We start from the raw sequence: 19511 nt of genomic DNA, 5'->3' as shown, positions 1-19511 counted from the left end.
GAGACGCAATTTCGAAAGAGGTCGCGCCGTTCCGAAACATTTTTTTTTCTCTCTTTTTTTCTGACCCCTAGATATGGCGCTTGCGAAATAATACGAGTAATAATACGTATCGTTTCCTTTCTCTCTCTCTCTCTTTTCATTTCTCTTTCCCTTGGTTTCATTCGATGGCTTTTTGCGAAAGATATATAGCATATACGTCGCGGGTGACAGATTAAAAATGCGCTGCAGAAATTTGATTGTATATTGGGACGTTTTATTTTAACTTAATCAAATGGGCTTACCTTTGTGCGCATCTGAATTCTTCCTTCTCAGAGACCTCGACAAGGTGACGAAAATACCCTTCGATTATGCTCGTAGTGGACACACTTATTATATACACGTTTTCTAGAAAGGCTCCTGTGCGCTGTCATTCTGAGCCATGCTGGCGCCGCGTAACGTTTCCGCCATGCTGGGGTACGCCAGGTGCACGTCATTGAGGTGCGCGATGACAAGATGGTGGCGCGTGGTGTATCGCCGGCGGCCAGCGTTAGTGACGCATTCACTGTTTCGGAACGCAAGAGGAGGTATCCACACACAATCCTAGCATCCAATATTGTAGGACGGGGCGTGTTTAAGGGTTGGAGGTGACTATAAATAACGCAGCCTCTGTTCCCGTACGTCGTGGAAGTCAGAGCTGCCGCGAGCGCAGTCATCGTTGATGCAATGTCCGTACGGCTTGGAGGCGGGAGGGTAAATCTGTTTGGTGCGCAAGTAAGGATGAGGAGACAGTTTGTGAAAAAGGCAGAGACGAGAGGTTTTGCGACGAGGTGCTCGGAATGGCAGATCAAGGTTAGATTTCATTAAAGGACCAATGCAACAATATTTGTACTTTGCGCAAATACCGCTTAAAACGGATCCCTAACGTTAATGACCTATGAAACACGCGTTCGTTTTTAACCCCACGCAATAGAAGTTCCAGAAAAAAATTTAAGAAAAACGAGCAGCGTTCACCCCCTCAACTCGCAGCCAGAACAAGCGGCCACGCGATCTGGAACCGATTATATGCCGCCAGTGTTGATCATAGCCACGCGCTGGGGTTGGCAAAGCGCAGGACACGCGCTGAGTTCCAGGCATTGTTATGGCTCGGCTGTTGTCGTCGTTGCAGCGATTGGACACGGGTCAAAACCCGAATGCTTCTCGAGCTAGCAATTGTCACGAGCCCAAGTCGAGTGCCCACGCAATGCTCGGGTCCAATCTATGAACCGCATTCAAATATCGTCACTTGGGTGTACTGGGACCCCCGAGTTACGTCATCAAATTTTGCAAAGGAGAGATTGAATGAAAAGGATCGCTTTTGTCCTTGAAATTACACCGCAACAAAGGAGTTTCTTGGCCAATGGCGTTGCGTGTGAGTATCCTTGAGTCCCAGGTGTGCCAGTAAGCTCGTGTATAGAGAGATACATTCCAATTGAATATCGTTGCACAGCTCCTTTAAACTTATGCTTGCAGTTCTATTCTAGTTAGACAATATGAAACGAACAGAAATATTTCGAACCATTTCAAGTGAGTGTATCAAGTTTTCGTGGCTGGGATTCCAAACTGAAACGGCATATTCGAGTTTAGAGAGAATTAGGACCTTGTATAGCAGGAGCTTTAGGAATGAAGGTGCTTTTGCAAGGCTACGTCGAAGATATCCCAACGTGCGTTAGCGTTAGTAATAACGTACGAGGTGTGAACGCTCCAAGTAAGGTTACAGGAAATGTGAACACCAAGGTATTTATAAGAAGATGCGGCGTCTAATGGCACATTATGAAGAGGGTAAACGGGTGATTATGTTTTCTTCTGTTGGACCCCAGATGTCTCCAAACGTTTTGGCTAAGGGTCTGGATTAGGGATCTGTCGCGGTCTCCAGGACCGGAAAATAAAATAAGACAATATAAACGAGGAAATATTCAATTAATAAAACTAAATGAGTATTTAAATAAAAAAAATACTAGAACTAGAGCAAAATTTAAAAAAAATGTAAGGTGACCGAATACATATACTTTTTTTTTTATTTCAGTATGTTGCTAATTATGACGTTACGAAATAATTGTGACACAGAAAATTCACCAGGCACTCATTAAAGTGCATAGGAACTTTTCCATTATCACACGGGGCAGAAGACTTGAGGATAATAGATCTTATACACATGCTATAGCCATGACACAGGACACTAAGCACGCTATACATGAGAACGCAGGGGAATTTTAACATGGTTCCACAGACATGAAACAGGGGACAACGAATAGCGATGTTGATGGTGACAATATCCAACAAATAATATGGCGGGAGAACCCGCGTTTGCCGGCAGTTTTCTTTCATTTTTTCCGATATCTTTGTTTACTGTTTTGGTGCCCGTCACAATGCCGTCTGTTTATCGTGATATATATATATATATATATTGCGTTGGTTCGTTTTCGTAGGCCTGATCTGGCTCGCGTGCCGGGGTTTGGTGACCCCTGGTCTAGACTAGCGTGCTCTTCATACGTCCTGCCATTTTCTTCTGCCGCGCCATCTCGCGCTGCGGCAGTGTCCCAAAAGTGGGAAAAGCTAACACAAAACAAGAACTAAAACTTTTACCTGTGTCGGCAATTTGAACTTTTGCTGACCCCCCTGTCTCAAAAGGGATTAGGTACCGCCAACTAACTAACTAACTAGCAGCCTACGGCGAGAACCCTCCTCACGAAAATAAAACTAAACAAAGTATAGGTGCTCGCGTAAATATAAAACTTACATTAAACAAAGAAACAAATAACAAAATAATTTTTTCCTTCAAAAGTTTTCAAAAAGTTTGAAATTTTTTTGTGAAATCGAGCATCACTGTCCGTAAGTCGAACTTGGTCGAATTTTGCTCAAATGTCGAAGGTTTGACGAACCAGTTGAACCTTGAGGTTGGACCAAAAATACGCGGCATCCTTGGTGACAACAAGCATAGAGTGACTGGGTATTCCCTAAGTATCGATGATGCAAACAGGGCGCGATTTGGGCGGCAAGCTGGCTCTGGAGCCCAGCTGTTTACGCGACGGCCTGGAGGGAAAGGAGTGTGAGGTCGCGCATCTCGCGCCCCTGAGCCCCCAGCGGTCGGGGCAGCCTGGGCTGCTCGAGAAAGCCGCTCACGTTCCCGCGGGGAGCTATATCTGCGCACAAGAACGACGACACCGTACAACGGGGCTGACAGAGCGTAAAGATAAAAGAGCACGCGACAAAAGCAAACACAATCGAGACCATTTTCCTGAGATGCCTCCGAACGGCGCGCTCGGACTATCTCGAATTAATGTCCCGGCGGAGCGCGACTCCGCCGCGACCGCCGCTGCCGCCGCTATGTAAATGTATCCCCGCGGAGACTTGGCTTCTTCTTCGATACGGGATCCCGGAGACGCTCGCGCTGGTCTCGGATGCTGGTTTATGCGCGCGACGGAGAACCTCGGCCAATTTACGGCGGCTGCCGCACTCCGGAGGGAGGGGGAGGTCCGCAGTTGAGGAATGGGCTTGCCGCCGCGTCGAGGTGATAATTCAAGGGTAATCGGCGTTTCCCGAAGGTCATCGCTTACGCCAGATCGGTATCGGGGACGGACACGGGCCGTTTTTCCAGGCCTCGTCGTCTTGTTAACGTGCAGAGGGGCCGGCATGTTGACGCGCGCCGCGGGCCGCCTCCTCGGGTCCGTCGGCGGTCCTTTTCTCCCCTGTTCGACTGAGAGCACGAAGCGGCGACGCGGTATCGAAGCTCCTTCTCGAGTCGTTAGGGGTCTACTGCAGTGTTGTACACGTTCCTCAAAAAAAGGAACGAAAGCTCGTTCCTCGTTCCTTCTGATTTTTGGAACGCGTTCCCATTACAACTTCCATGTGTGAAAAAGAAACTCGTTCCCGTTACAGTTTCAAAAATGGAACGTACGGTTACATATAAGTTACATTTGTATTTTTTGCTAATTACCATATTTAGTTAAATCAAGCAGAGTTTTTTTTTATCTATCCCATTCATAGTCAACATACGAGTTTGTATGTCGTGATGGAAGGGCACCAGGAGTAGAAAACACGCGGAATAGGATTTCAATTGTTGATAAATTCATGTTAAAAATCTCAGCTATTAACCATGTCCATGTTTGTAGTAGACAATTCAGACGAGCCAAATGTACTTTTACCCAAGATTGCACAAGCGTTTTACTACAACCTCACACGGTTCAATTTAACAGAGTCCCGAGTTAGAACTTAACAGTTGCTTCCCGATGTTGCTGTCCGCAAGACGAGCAAGTGAAGGCGAGGGTAGGGCTTTTGGAAAGTCAGTCTTCAAAGCTACAAATACTTCGTTGTGAATGTTGGATTTGTTTTTGAAGGTAGGGGACAAGAGAAGAAATAAAGGTTATGTTTGTTTTTTTTTTGTATCTTTTAAGTGAATAATGTTCGGGATACAAGGGTGAGTCCGAAATCTGGCAATCTGTGATCTTGTTGTAATTGTAGGTCTCGTTATTGAAGTTCAAAAATGGCTGTAGTCGGAATAAGATTTCTATGTGTATGAGGATTCGTGGAACCAAAAGAAGTAGCTGAGTTTGAAACAACCCTCTTTCTTTCTCTTTTCCTACGACTAAAAGTTTTGCTTTTTGTACCGCAGTTTCGGGCACTCAAAAAAGTATCAATGCCCACCAGCTCTCCTGCACCCGAAACTGTTAGCAAGCGAGGACCACACAAAATAATCCAGAATATTAGTAGCCAAAAAGTTAAAGAGATCCTGTACGTCGTAAAGATATTGTGTTCGTACTTTCATACTTTCTCTGTGGGAAATAAAATAAAAAATTACCCCACTGGACGAAAAAAGGAACGCCGTTACTTCTTCCGTTCCAGTAAAAATGTAACGCGTTCCCGTTCCAGTTTCAGCGATGCATAAAGGAACGGCGGCGTTCCTTCGTTCCTCCTAAAAGGAACGCGTTCCAGGAACGCCGTTCCTTGGAACGCCGTTCCGTACAACACTGGTCTACTGCATGAACGGAGTGCGCTGGCTTTGGACCATCGTGGAAAACGACAACTCCAAAGCGTGTTTAGAATAATCTAGCCAGAACAAATGTCCTTAAAAATCTGCGCTGCAATTCGCACAATTGAGAGAGTTTGAATAGTCCGTACGCCGCGGATTGCGGGCCTAGCGGGCCCGTGCTCAATCCGGGATTCAAAGTGACGGCCCGAGCTCCCTCCCGCTAGCCACGCCAAGCTCTAGGGTACGACCTACTAAACGTTTACATAATTTAGTTTTCGCTTTATCTTTATAGACGTGCGTGCAAGCGCAAGCTAAGCCTCTTCGCTGAGGCAAACAAATAAACAAAGTTATCAAATGTCAAATCCGCATTCGAAACAAAAAACAAAAAAAAATTAAAAGGAGGTGAGATAATACGCACCTCAGATACGCATGTCAGAGCTTACCATGTGTGACTGAAGGCACCTTCCATCACCCTGCGAAATACTGTTAATTATATAACTTTTTTTTTCTTTTTTTTTTTTTTACGCGGAAGGGATATTTTAGTTTTACGGTGTTCTCCCAAGAAACAGATTTAAATCGTGGTAATATTTATGTGATAGCATATGCGTGAACGTAGTTTGGGAAAATACGTCTCGATATATATGTTCGACTAAGTTCGATGGCTAGCTCTTTCATTCAATTTTTCGGGAAGAACAACGAGAAGAAACGGCGGGCAAAGATGTTACTGAAGGATATCTTTGTGATTTAGGCTTTAAAGTGAAACAAAGTAAATCGTTTACGGCCGCACCAAAGTAATCAGTGGTAAAATCACGTTAAGCAGTTCTCAAAGCCAAGCTTGAACGTTCAACCAAAAACAAAACCACACAACGTTGCTCTTTATATATATATATATATATATATATATAAGCTTGTCATGGGGGGGGGGGCGTGTTTACAGACATTTATATGATTTGGTGCTTGGCGTATTGTCGAGATTACGGCTCTGTAAACAGCGTCGTCAAGCTAGCATGGCTACATTTAACGATGCAGAACGCAAAATATGGAGTGCATGACCTTTAGCATTTCAGGACAAGATGCCGTGTAGAAAGTTTATTATCTTTTTTTCTTTTAGGTATCTTGTGAACGACAAGCTTTCGTACGACTCTGGTGCTCTGGTTATAAATAATGGTTTTGTTAAAGGGCACATTTCCTCTTTTACGACATTTTTAGGGTGATCACAAGGACAAAAGTCGAGATAAATCCGTTACGTTAGAAACTTTTTTATATAGTGTTCCGTTTTTCGAAAGAATTGAATCTAAATTCTGCGAAGCCGCAGGACTTGGATCATCCTTCTTTGCAATAGGCTGTCAGTCGGCCTTGAAATCGGCATAAGGCAGTTAGGCGTTGCGACAGCAAAGACGAGAAAAAGCCTCGGAATTGATTTGGACATGTTCCGTTAACTGGAAAGGCGAAGCGAGTTTCTTCACCTTCCCTATTGAACGCAAACGACTGGGAGCTGATGGGCTCGCTACGTGACTGTTTGTGGGGTTTGACAGGTTTTAGTGTCGCTGGATCACTTTACATGTTCATCACGTTTACATTTTTAGCACTATAGTATGTACATATGCAGGCTGTTTCACGGAAGGCAGGCCAACATTTTCCTGCAGTAACTATACGCTCAGCACACAACCAAATGTTGGTGACTTATTGGTCGCTGTCAAAGACGTAGAGATGTGCGAAGCGTTGGGGAAAAAATCGTAGTGTAACTTAATTGTTTAAAGTCATCTAATTTTGTTTTAATTAGTAAAAATAAAGCTTCTAGTTTTACAAGTAATCCATTTCAGAAGGATGTAAGGTGCACATAGGCGTATTAGCGCGTCCGAAAGTAAGCACCATTTGGAAGGAATCGTCGAGGTTTCGGTTTCATTTTGACTGCATCATATGGCAGACGGCCGTCAGAATACGGACCTTTTTTGAGGGAGTTGATAAAGCGCTGAATGCGCCCTAAATATTTCTAAAAGTGACATATTTAGTGTGTGTGTGTGTGTGTGTTTTTTGTATTATTCTCAGCAAGTTGGTAACTGAAAAAATACCTCTATTTAGAAATAGGTCCTCTGGCAGTGATCGACACGTTATCGACCTCCTTTTTTTTTTTTTTCTTCTTTTTTATAAGATGCGTAATTTTTTTTTTTGTAAAATGTTGGTTTTCCTTAGGTTTATTTCTGAACGACAAATAATAATAATAATAATAATTAAAAAAAAATTTCCATCTTCGGAGTAACAGTATCGGCTGAGGTGGGCGTCGGGGGCGCAAGTGTGGCCCGGTAATGAGCGATCTGATTACCTAAAACGCACTAGTTTTGTTTTTATTTGTCTTGGCTGGTGGAATAAATTCAAAAGATTTGGCGCCCGTCACCGAATGGAGCGAAAGCAGATAAACGTAAGAACATGTAGGAAGGCGAAAGCATTATAGTCCCGGGGGAGAAATGTTTTCGAGTAATGTTTCTACACGTATTAAAGTTTATGACGACGTATAGGACGACATCTCAGACAACCTTTAGGACGACGTCAAGAGCGACGTCTAGGACGACTTCTAGGACGACCTCTAGGATGACCTCAAGGACGACGCCTACAGGACGACTTCTAGGACGACCTCTAGGATGACCTCAAGGACGACGCCTAGAGGAGGACGTCTAGGACAACCTCTAGGATGACCTCAAGGACGACGCCTAGAGGAGGACGTCTAGGACAACCTCTAGGATGACCTCAAGGACGACGCCTAGAGGAGGACGTCTAGGACAACCTCTAGGATGACCTCAAGGACGACGCCTACAGGACGGCGTCGTCCTTGAGCATACGATTGAGCGGCGCGTCCTTGATGACGTATTTTTATGGACATCGTTCGGGCAAAGCGCGAGAAATATCGCGCTCGAAGAGGTGTCAGCATAGGTTTCGAAAGAGGGCGGCGAGTAATGTCGAGCCGATGTGGCAGTATCGCGATAACTCTGGGTCACGTAGCAAAGGCGCCTCTCATTATAACGTCTATTGGGGCGTGGCACCGTCGACACACTTTCCCCTTCTTGGTCTCGGTATAGTGGTCTCTTAGAGAGTCTCATTTACCTCTGAACAGTGCAGAGCAGAATTTAGTTGTTTGAATTCTAGCAACTGACCTCGCCTATTTTGGACGACGGGCTACAAACTTTTGATTTAGAGCGTGCGAGCTAAAGCTATTTAAAAAAAAAAAAATTAGTCTATATAGAGATTTTGTCGATGATGACGCCACACCGCACTTGTACTCGTGACTTCACATGTTGGCCGTGGTTGATAACGCGATCCCTAAAGAATACTTTTGTTATTTCAAATGATCTTTGTGTATGATAATTACTGGAAGTTACTGTTGTATAAATATAATTTTGGTATCTCCTGACATAGATTTATGCGCTTTATTTGAGCGCTAAACATAACATCGGTTACTCCCACGGACCCTAAACAGTGCACGTAAGCAACAAGTGTTACGAGAACTCAATCTTGAGTTGGTGACCGTTGTAGCTTAATTTAAGCGACTGCTATTCAGACATCCGCCAGCAAGTGTCGATATCCCGAGTATCTGGACTTGGACATCTCGTAAATGTTTTCAAATACCCTGTCATCGTTAAAGGAGAACCTGTTTCGCAAGTTCTCCGATTCCTCATGCTAAATACTTCATAGGTCGGTTGATTAAACATTGCGAGTTAAAGCCTCTGTTTCATCGAGTGTAAAGAAAACATTTAAGGAAAAGGAAAACTTCTATCACTAAAGCAAGCGGACCAACATGATTTACCGACGAGATAGCAAGCGCTGGAATCTGTTCCTTCACTGCGGGGGTAGCATGCGCAAGCTCCCTCTGGGAAGCCCTGCGGTTTTTATGTGCGCACAGGAGGAGCAAAATTGTAGCGCAGACGTGCACGCTTTGCTTAATGCCCCACGTCGACGAGAGGGAGGCAATGTCAGGCTACCCGTATAATTGCCAAACTCACCGCATGAGGCCGCTACAAGTATCCTCCACTCCACCTACTCTCGTATGCAGCAACCATCGTCAAGATGGGCTCGTATCGGTGGGTGGTAATGATACGCGAAGGGAAATTCGCTCGAGCTAATGCGGCTAAGCTAACGAGCTCCGCGATGTTCTGAGCAGCACGCTTCGTGCATAGGTTGACACCCGAGCCTTGCCTAAAGCCGCCCTTTTCCGTCTTTCCTCCCAGGCTGGAGCCGCTCGCAGATGTGTCTGCTTCTTTTGACAACTGTCCACGCGCACCTTTCCCCCAAAGAGCACCGCTTTGTTTTTAGAATGGAGGAGTTCCGTCTTCCACTTCGGAATCACCATCGTGCAGGTGATAGTTGTTTACAACGTGGTACGGGGTTCGAGGCCGAGCCAACTAAGGGGCCATTCTTCATAAGGCTGGAGCGAAAACTCGCACCACAGAATCAAAGATCGTTGATTCGTTGCTCACTTCTGTTTTCGTATATTGAGTACTGCATAGCGTAACTTCAGCTCGGTAACCGCGTTACATGCTTAACTGCTTCACTACAGTCTCAAACGAGTATCTCTAAATCTCAGAAGCCCTCTCCATATAAATATTAGGCGCGTTCAATTTTCTTTTATTATACCCAGTACAATAGTGTAGTTCGTGACTTTTGTAATAAAGGGGGGGGGGGGGGGGGCATCATTTCTGCAGGAAGAGTTAGGGTTCACTGGAGGAACGGGTTGTCCATCATTTGTACGGCCAATAGTTGGAACAAGCAGACAGGTCAAATATCTGCCCCGTACTACCAGATAATTTTTATTCCCGCGGACAACTTTCTGTAATGATTGAGAAGTGGTGAAGATTGCGCGCCTATAACTTGGCAGATGAACGAGCTCAGGGGCGCCATTATTTTTGACACCCATGCGTCAGAAAGTTGTCCCCGCTCCATCCCCGGGAACTTCATATACACTCTAAAACATACGTGACTCGTAAAACACATAGAAACGCAAAACTCGTTAGATTTTTTTTTTTCTTTCCCAAAACAGTAAATAGCGTGGAAGTCGCACGCGACGTCCAGAGGTAGCGCAAACACGACTTTGATACCTTGTTTGCTTGCTTCTTTGTTTGTTTGTTTGTATGCCTTTTTTTACTGATACAGTGTATTGAGAAACACAAGCTTTTACTGCCCAAGTTGATGGCCCGGACGAACACATTCCAGCACACACCGGGCACTTTTAGAGACAGCAATTCAGTTATAATGGAAAAAAAAAAAAGGCGATGGTTCGTTCAGACTAATTGCGTCGCTCTCTACTCTAAGGTGCAGTGTGCTTTGTATGCGCGTCTCACTTGTGCCTCAGGAATCGTGATGTTCAATCTCGATTGTGTTTCCTTTCTTGCTCTTGCAGGGGACTCGATCAAGTGCGTCAATGAAGGTCAACTGACGCACGTTCCCGGAATCTCGGACGACCCCTGTATCACCTGTAAGTGCCAGGTAGGCTAGCTCCCAGTTTAGTATAGCCACTGTTTCTAGAGCCCACATCTATCGGCAACTATTGAGCGTGTGTGCCTGTGTGTGTGTGTGTGTGTGTGTGTGTGCGCGCGCGTTTGTGTGTGTTTTTCATGTCCTGCCTCGAACGTTGGTGCCTGAAAGGCTTGAAACGAGTAGTCTTTACAGTTTCCGACCCGCTTGCTGTCGTTTTGCGAAAAAATTGGCTTTTCTCCTTTTATTTCTGTTTTTTTTTAATGAACGTGTGCACTGCTACCGAGAGTTACCCCAACGACATATTAGTGCTTATTTGACTACCAATCACAATGCTAATCGTTAAATCATCAACGCAGGAAATTAGTAGTTAAAACAGTCCGGCATGTCTCAATTATTTTTTTTATTAAATCTTTACAGGTTTAATTCGAGTTACAAAAGAAGCACGCAACCCATATTGATCCGCAGAAACTATTATATTGATTAAAAGTTGTGACATCATGGATACGACATGTTTGTCATTGATCCTTTCGAATGCCACGTTCTGTTTTTTTTTTTTTTTTTTTTTTTTGCAAGCTCCGAACATACTGGGCAAGTACAAACAGCCGCCACCTTAAAACCTTAAAGTTAAAAACTTTAAGTATCGACGATAAAAATTGAAGTTACACTATTTGCGCAGCCCTGCGAATGCGAGAGTATGGGGTGTCCCAAGTCACAAGGCTCGATGTAAAATGGACCGTAAAAATCGATGCCTGCACGTAGCAATCTCAACTTTTCGTCAAAAATTTATTTCACAGGTTGTTTTTTTTTTTGTAAAATTAGAAAGCGTAGCTTTTTTTCTGTAAACAATAAGGCCAATAAACTTGCCAGGGTCTACGGCGGGCGGCCACGCAGACGAACAAGTCGAGTTGGGGGGGTTTGTTTGGCGTGCGTATTGATAGATGGCGTCGGGAGCAGTGTCCGAAGGTGCAGCTTACCAGCGAAAGAAAGCAGACGACACGCAGACGAAATCCGTTGGCAGCAAAAGCGCCGTCGTTATGCAAACGCGCTTTTTTTAATTTTTTTACTTTAAGTTTTGATTTTATTGTTCGCATTAATTTTCAAACCAAAGGTACATTATAAAAAGATTATGTTCATTTTAATAAACCACGGTGGTCGCAAGCAGTCTCGATCAAGAGGTAGCGCCATCTATCAATACGAGCGCCAAACACACCCCGCAACTCGACTTGGTCCTCTGCGTCGCCTTTGACCCTGGCAAGTTCCTTCGCCCTATATTTTACAGAAAGGAAGCTACGCTTTGTAATTTTAGAAGAAAATACCGACCTGTGAAATACACCTTTGACGAAAAGTTTAGATTGCTACGTGCAGGCGTCGATTTTTGCGGTGCATTTTAGATCGAGCCTGGTGACTTGGGATACCTTATATTTTGTGCCCGCCATTATCTATGCCTCCCTTATCTTTCAAACACATAGCAGACTTTCGAAAACTGTACGTAGTATTTACTGGCGGCCATAACTGCGTGCTCTGGGGTTAGACACATGCTTACGGTGACCTTTCGCCAGATTCATTTCACACCGTCGAGACTGTTGTTCACGGCGGACGATAAGTTACTTTACAAACATTTCGGTCTGCTGACGACATGGGAATAGGGAGTATTCACTGATGGCCATAGCTGTGTGCTCGGCTACTGAGCGCGTGGTGACGGCGAGCTTCTACAGTTCTTCAGCGACGTGCCGTTCTCACCATCAAGATTGTCGGTCTTAGCAGCCCATTAATTTGAGCTCGTTCTGAGCATGCACTATAAACATCACCCTCAAATATGGGGTCCAGTGAATACCCCCTATACCTCCTATAGGGAGTATTCACTGGCGGCTATAGCTGTGTGCGCGAATGCTGAGCGCGTGCTTCCACAGTTCTTTTGCAACGTGCATTCCGAACCATCAAGAGTGCCGGTCTTAGCAGCCTATTGATGTGAGCTCGTTCTGAGCATGCGCTCTAAACAGCACCCACGAATATGGCGTCCAGTGAATACTCCCTGTATTCTGTTTTATCATAAGTGCTAGTGAAGCCGGTGATACAAGCACGAGCAGGTTGTGTCGGACGACGCTTTCACTTCACGATCCCGCGTGCGTAGACGACGCCAAAGCGTTTCGCTCGCTTTGGTCGCTTCTCCTCCTCGCTCGCATTACGGTCAATTGGGGTGCACTACCCTGAAACGTCATCAAATTCCCTACCTTCATTCTTTCTACTTTGTATGGGAAAGTAGTAAACGGCACGTTGACTCTGCTGTGCAGACGTGCTCCCGGACCGTATACGCCCGCATTTCGAAGAAAACTGGTCTGCCAGGAAACGGTCATATTTATTTTCGACGTGTTTACTAGTTGAAACTGGAAAGAGGCGCAGGGAAGACGAAGACACGTCGGTGGTGGATACAAGAGCTAATCCGTCGCATATACGTCGGGTCGGCATCCCTGGGTTGTCTCGGGTAGTAAACATGTTTAAGGTAGATCGACACCTGGGGCCGTCTCCAAAGATCCCTGGCCTCGGGCAAGGCGGGCTCGCAATGCGGAAATGCGGACAGCGCCAGCTTTAACGAGGTCGCTCGGGAAGCTCTAATTGCTTCGCTGACGACGAGATGTCGCTCGGAGCAGCGCGACTCTCTCTCGTAGCGATTCCCCCCCGCCTGCGTCGAATGGGAGCGCGTCTGCGATGCCCCGCGCCGGGCTGCTCTTCAAAACTCATCTGGTGGACTCGGTCGAGGTTACCGCGCGAAACTGCCTTGGCGCTGATTAATTTGTTTGCTAGTTGGACGCCAAGCGGCGCAGGACGAGCGCGGATTCTCCGGGCACGCCGATTAGTTCCGGATTAATCAGAGTTTGATTGGTGCGAGGCCCTCGATTGCTGCCGATGCTGCGGTTTTTTTTTTTCTTTTTTTTTGCGTGCTTAGATTCCATCGAGCTGATTAAGGCGCAAGCAGGAACGGCAAAAGAAATACGTGTGACTCATGTCGAGTACTCTGATCAGGGTCATTCCATCTCAAACGTCCCAGACTTGGCGCTCTCGACCATTTCCCATTTTTAAAAGAAAATTCTTGGCTTTTTACGCTCATGTTCTTAACCTTTTCCTAAAATATTTTTGCAGAAAACTTTTTTCTTTTTTTATGGCGTGAACGTGGTTTGAATTTCTAAAATAGGCGTAAAGCTAGGCATCAATCAATATAGTAAAATTCCAATTTTCTTCCAAACGCTTCACAACTTGTTTCATGAAATTCGAGCGGCTTAAAGCTTGCTATGTTGTGATGATTATGAATTTTTTATTGTACAAATATTTTTTAATTCAGCAATATGCACAAAATGTAGCACATTTCTCAATTATTTTATTTTATTATCGTTTTACACCTGGCAATTAAAAACTTTTTTTTTGAAGCCCTGTAGATGTGCTACAAATAAAAAAATGTTTGAAACTGTACAAGAAAATACTTCACATAAAAAAAATCTGAAGTTGTAGAAACGTCTGTTTTGCTGCCTAAACACATTAAAAAAATCTGAAGTTGTAGAAACGTCCGTTTTCGAGGGGGGGGGGGGGGGGGGGGGCTGCCTAAACAACCGTCTATTCTACCCTGAGGTGGTCCAAGTAAAAGTACGAAACATAACGGCTTTATAAGAAGAGTTTATTGCCTTTCATTTCTAAAAGTTTAAATAAAATAAGTTTCGTCTAAATGGAGAAAACAAATATTGAAGTTAAGCTCCCACGTCGCAACCCCGGACTGGTTTCTTAGCTCCTCTTCACCGCCCAGCACGTCACTGTCGACATTGTAGCCGGAAGAAACGCACAATTGTTTGTCTTGAGTGGAGTGTCTATACCGCGGGCAGGCGCAGAAAAGTTCTGTTGTTGTATAGGTATTCACGGGAAAAGTCTTGCTTCTGGTTCCGTGGCCTTCCCATCTAATGGACCTGGATGAATGGATGGATGGATGAATCCGACTGAGCCCTTTGGATCGGGCGGTAGCTTACGCCAGCTAGCCATTTTGTTTTACCATTTAAGCTTATAATATTTAAATGTGAAATCTATATTCACTCCGCACTGCAATGAACGTGAGGCAATGAAGCCCCCTTGCCATCAGTTAATAAGAAAATACCGAGTTTTCTCTCACACCTTTTTCGGGTAACGAGCGCCGTCTGGGGAGTTAGTTGTCTGCGAGCTACAATAGAAGAGCAGCCCAACATGCCTCCGCCCCTTTAAAACACATTGGCATCGTGCCGTTCTTTCGGTTTTCAGTGCCTTTTATACCCCCTACTACCGACACTAAAAAAACAAAGCGTCAAAATAGACTAAATACGCGCGGAGATAGATGCTGACAATGGTTGCTGTCACCATTTTTGCAGGGCACCGTGTCGCGGTGTCCTGCGAAAATGGAGGTAGCGGGAGTGTACGCTTGCGCAGGAGCTTACTGGAAAAAGGACCATTGCAACCGTCGTCCGCGGCGGAGTTCTCTTGTGATCTAGCACAGCTTGTCATATCTGCTGTTTTCTTAGCGCTGCCGGGCCAGTATATCCACCAGCAGGTCAGTTGATTCACACCGCAATTTGTCTCTCTTGTCAGTGTCAGGGCGCACGTAAGAAGCAGCGTAAAAGCCCAGTGAGTAGGCGATATGAAAACGACCCGAACTGTATGGTGTTGAGCAGATCACAGCAGCACCATTTTATTGGTCTTAAGGCAGCCGAAGGCTCACGCCCCGTTGGTTTTTCCTGCTTCTGGGATTTTCCTTGCTGAAAGTTTTGAATTAGGACAACAAGCCTAAAATCAATTCTGAAACTTCAAATTCTTGTGTCTCTGAATTGGACGTAAATCTAGCACGTGGCGTTGAAAGTGATGCTGGCTTGAAGTGATTAAAACTCCGTGTCCCTTTGTCGGGACCGTTGAGTTGAATCGTGTAGTTAGTCGGGTTCGTTTTTCTTCTACAATTTCTTTTGGAACCTAAAGGATTGTAATACCTCCAATGTTATCTTTAGCCCAGGTGAACAGCTGATAGGGCGTCATAATTTGATTCTGAAGGGGACTTTGAAGACCGGTCCTCCCTGCCAAACGCTTCACTGCTTCCCTACTTTGTCACAATCACTCTTCCCGTGAGATGTATCAAAACATTCCACTCAGCGGAAATGCCGCAATCGTTGGAACTGAACAGAGCCCTAAAACATTAGGATGCGTAAACACGAGGCAACTATCATCCTAGTTTATAAAATGAAATAATAAGAGTGTCCTATTTACACTCACCAGCATCCGCTCGAACCGCAGAATGATTTGCCTGTGCCGACAGATTCCCGATCGCACTAGTCAGTGCTAAGGTCATTGGAAACAATGCCCATCGTTTTTCTGCCCCGTGGGGTGCGCGTGCACGTGCACAATTGATTGGCTGGGATTGTTCGTAGCGTCTACTGCAGTCCGTGGTAAGGGGAAACGGAGCATAGCAGGGATCTCGCCCTATCGTCATCACGTTTCCTGAAGAGACGTCCCTGTCAGGAGATGCCTACGCCCATTAGGCATCAAGTTTCGCAGTGAGGGGAGCTGACATTGGGTAGAAAGGCCTGCTATATGCAGTGGCGACACGTACAATTATCCCACAATAACCGCCGTTGTTTGCATTGCAGCCGAAAAGAAGGGCGAGGGGAAGCGGCCGTGGCAGACGGCAGCGCATCTTTAGCTGTAAACAGTGACTGTATACGCAAGGCCATTGCCAGTCAAGAATGCACATGCGTTGAACCCTCTGCGGAAATCATACTCCCAACCAGAAATCGCTTTGCGTGCGCGCAAAGCTTCCCAGCTCTCGTGCCAGCTCTCCTGTCAGGTAGGTCTAAATCACATAAGCGAATGATGTTTTAGCAAAGAGCTTGAGCGAATCGACGTTTTAATGTGAAACGAATTATAAAGTTGGCTAGGGTTGGCCTGTGTGCCAGTATCATTCGTGTCCGTATAACAGGCAGGAAACTATCGTGAATACTATAGTATATAGCGGTTTCCGGGATAAGCTTCAGGAGAATCCCACATGCATTTGTATATTTGTATCTTTGTTACGCCCAGAAAGAGCTTGTGCGCGTGCGCGCTCGAGTGCATCTTGTGCGTGCTTGTGTGCATGTGGGTTTGATATTTCTGATTTTATTTTAGTACTGTGTGAAGGTAAGGTTCGATATACGTTCACTTCAAATCAAAACGCGCAGGTTTTTAACATAGTATGTACTATATCCCGTTTCAAATCTGATGCCCTGAATGGAGGCTAAAGAGTTATTGTATGTTCGATTGGCACAAACTTTGCTTTCACGTATGTGCTAATTTTTGTTTTCATCGTGACTCGCAAGTTGAATAACATTTTATTTGTCGTGCTAGCTGTTATCTCTCTGCCAAGATAATGTAGAAATGTCATCGAAAGACATACAGCACAATTATCACTTACAATGTGCGTAAGCGCGAACGGAATGCCTGACCTTGAATAAAGCGGCGCATTATTAAAAACACTCAAATAATTTCTATTCATTGGAATGAAACGTGTATACGTATGCGGGAAAACCAAGGCTATATTTTATCATAGACTCGGGTTTAATACACGTCGCGCGAACTGCTCGCGAATTAATTTTCAATGTGGGACACGGAAAGCGTTAAAAATGTTAAAGAACTGGCGTCAGGTTGACCTGAGCCATTAATAACCCAGGCAGAAAAGAAAATTGCGAATTGTTTCTTGGAATTTAGCAACGGTGGGAAAGCTCGTGCGGATGCGTTGAGACGTTTCGGTAAAATTATAAAACAATTCTTTTTTTCTTCTTCTTTTCGGTCGTACGTTTTGATAGATTTACTTATTATGTGTCCTAATAATTTCCAACACGTACAAGTTCATGAAATGGGCGAGAACGTACGCGTGAAATGCATCCATTTTCCTTGGCGATTCTTGTCGAGGAATCCGCGTTGTACCCTTGCTCTGCGCAGGTGTCCAACGTTGCCGCATACATCGTAATAAAGCTTTTTTTTTTTTTTGTTTTTGCGAAATTAGAAGTTCCGTGGGGACACCTGGGTCGGCCTTCTCGAAACGAAATTAATGGAAATTTTAACCTGAGAGAGTATATGAAATAGAGTGTTACCAAGGCTGGCGCACCTTGTTAGTGCATTCCAAGGAGCGGATCATTTATAAAGCAATACGTACCGCAGTCTCTCTGTTTCTGCTGGTGTTAAGAAATCTGCCAAAACAGAACCCGTTCAATTTATGTTTCCGCCAATGACAGCACATTGTACTCGAGTAACTAAATATTGGAAGCCAAGCGGACCTGTTGAACGCATTCACGCAATTAATATTTATCGGTACGCCTAAACCCGTTGCCAAATTTCCGTGGTATTTTCGACGAGTGAAAAGAGTGCGCCTACACAGCTCTAGTCGGCGTTCATGCGTGCGCCCCCGTACTTTGACTGCAGAGCCACAGAAAGTTGTCCAGGAGTATAGCTGCTGCTTTGGGGAGAAACCATAGTTTTTTTTCCTATAAAAGGCCTACAAAAAAAAAAAAAAAAGAAGAATAATCGTGTTAGTAGACCATAGTCCGTTTCAGTTCAAGTGCGAGCGCAACAGAAGCTGCAAGAGAAGCTGCAAATTTTCTGAAATTTTCAGAAAATCACTCATAACTTTTGATTAAGTTATCGGATCGGGCTGAAACTTTGGCATCTGGTTGTGACCTCTAGCTCTACCTTTGGGCGGAGAATGAGCGTTCGGCGATGCCTAGTTTATTTTTGCGGTAAAAAAGACCGTGTAAATTTTCATTTGTGACACCCTGTATACTCTCACGCAACGCCACCGGTTAAGAAGCTTCTTTGGTGCCTTGTAACTTCAAAAGTAAGAGCAAACTTTTTTTTTTTTTTTATGAAAGTCTTAATGGTTTAGTTGTGGGAACCAACGTTCTTAGATCTATCAGTCGACAAGCTCGACGAAAAAGCGGCGTTCGAAAGCGGTTCTTCTCTGTTGCCTGTAAGCGAGCAAGTACGGTCGTATAACATTCTTAGCGCCACCAGTGGCAATGCCTCCACGGGCAACGGAGAAGCACCCTTTTCGAATGACGCTCTTTTTGCACATACGTTTGCGCAAAACTTTGTGTTTATAAAGAGAAAAAAAAAAAACAATAGCATAATTTTCTATCGCAGGAAATGTGCATCCGAACGTTTCACCGGTTCCGCCCCTTCTGTCCAAAGGGCGGGCTGATATAATACCCCATTCACACGACCGTAAAGGTACCTTTAGCTAAGGGACCTTTATTCTCTGCGGCCAATCAATTACTGATCTTCCGCGCGTGGCGTGAGCTCGCGACCCAAGAGCACGGGCTATTTGCCGATAGTAAAGGGTACCCTTATGTTGACCATGTGAATGGGATATGAAATGCATTAAGGCGTTTGCGTTTGCATGTACCGTCAAATGCGCCACTGCACGATTCGCGTGCCTCGTGCTGCCCATGTAAGCAAATGGCGGCGATGCACTGATGTAAGCGGTCCTTGGAAGCGAATGGCGGCGGAGCACTCACTCGTGACACGTGTCTTGCGCGTTCCCACAACAATGGTTGGCGGTACTTGTGAGAACCGCCAAGCGTGAATTTTATCAAGGGGCTCAAAGGGCTTATCAAGGGGCGTTGATAGCTGATATAAAGTTCCTCGATAAAATTCACGCTTACAAGTGTACCGCCAACCATGGCTGTGGCAACGCGCAATCACACGTGCCACGAGCGGGTGCTCCGCCGCCCTTCGCTTCCAAGGGCCGCTCATTTTAAATGAAATGAAATGAAATCTTTACTTCCAAAAATTTACACTGGCGGACCTCCAGACAAAAAGCTACCATATGGTAACTTGACGGGGTCTGGGGCCCTGAAGCAAAACTAGCATAGCAATCTGGAAGGGAAAAAAGGAAGAAAATAAAAGAGCGAGCGGTGAAGAGGAGGCGACCTCCTCTCCACCGTTCGCTCTGCTGAAGTGGAAAGAAGTGCGAGGAGCTTCCACTTCCGTCTTGACCTGTCAACGACTATTGGCATGTACTTCAGTAACAATA

General features: G+C 45.1%; 1 protein-coding gene across 1 annotated transcript in view; it reads left to right on the top strand.

Annotated features, from left to right (window-relative positions):
* LOC8030154 (BMP-binding endothelial regulator protein) overlaps positions 1–19511 on the top strand; it is a 251568-nt gene that overhangs the window by 95194 nt on the left and 136863 nt on the right. The window contains exon 2 of the mRNA XM_029971089.4: positions 10374–10459. Coding sequence (XP_029826949.2) covers positions 10374–10459 — 86 coding nt within the window. The remainder of the gene's footprint in view (positions 1–10373; positions 10460–19511) is intronic.

Source organism: Ixodes scapularis, unplaced genomic scaffold (assembly GCF_016920785.2).
Source record: "Ixodes scapularis isolate PalLabHiFi unplaced genomic scaffold, ASM1692078v2 PGA_scaffold9__187_contigs__length_104089568, whole genome shotgun sequence".
Taxonomy (NCBI): domain Eukaryota; kingdom Metazoa; phylum Arthropoda; class Arachnida; order Ixodida; family Ixodidae; genus Ixodes; species Ixodes scapularis.
This window is presented reverse-complemented; position numbering and strand designations above follow the sequence as displayed.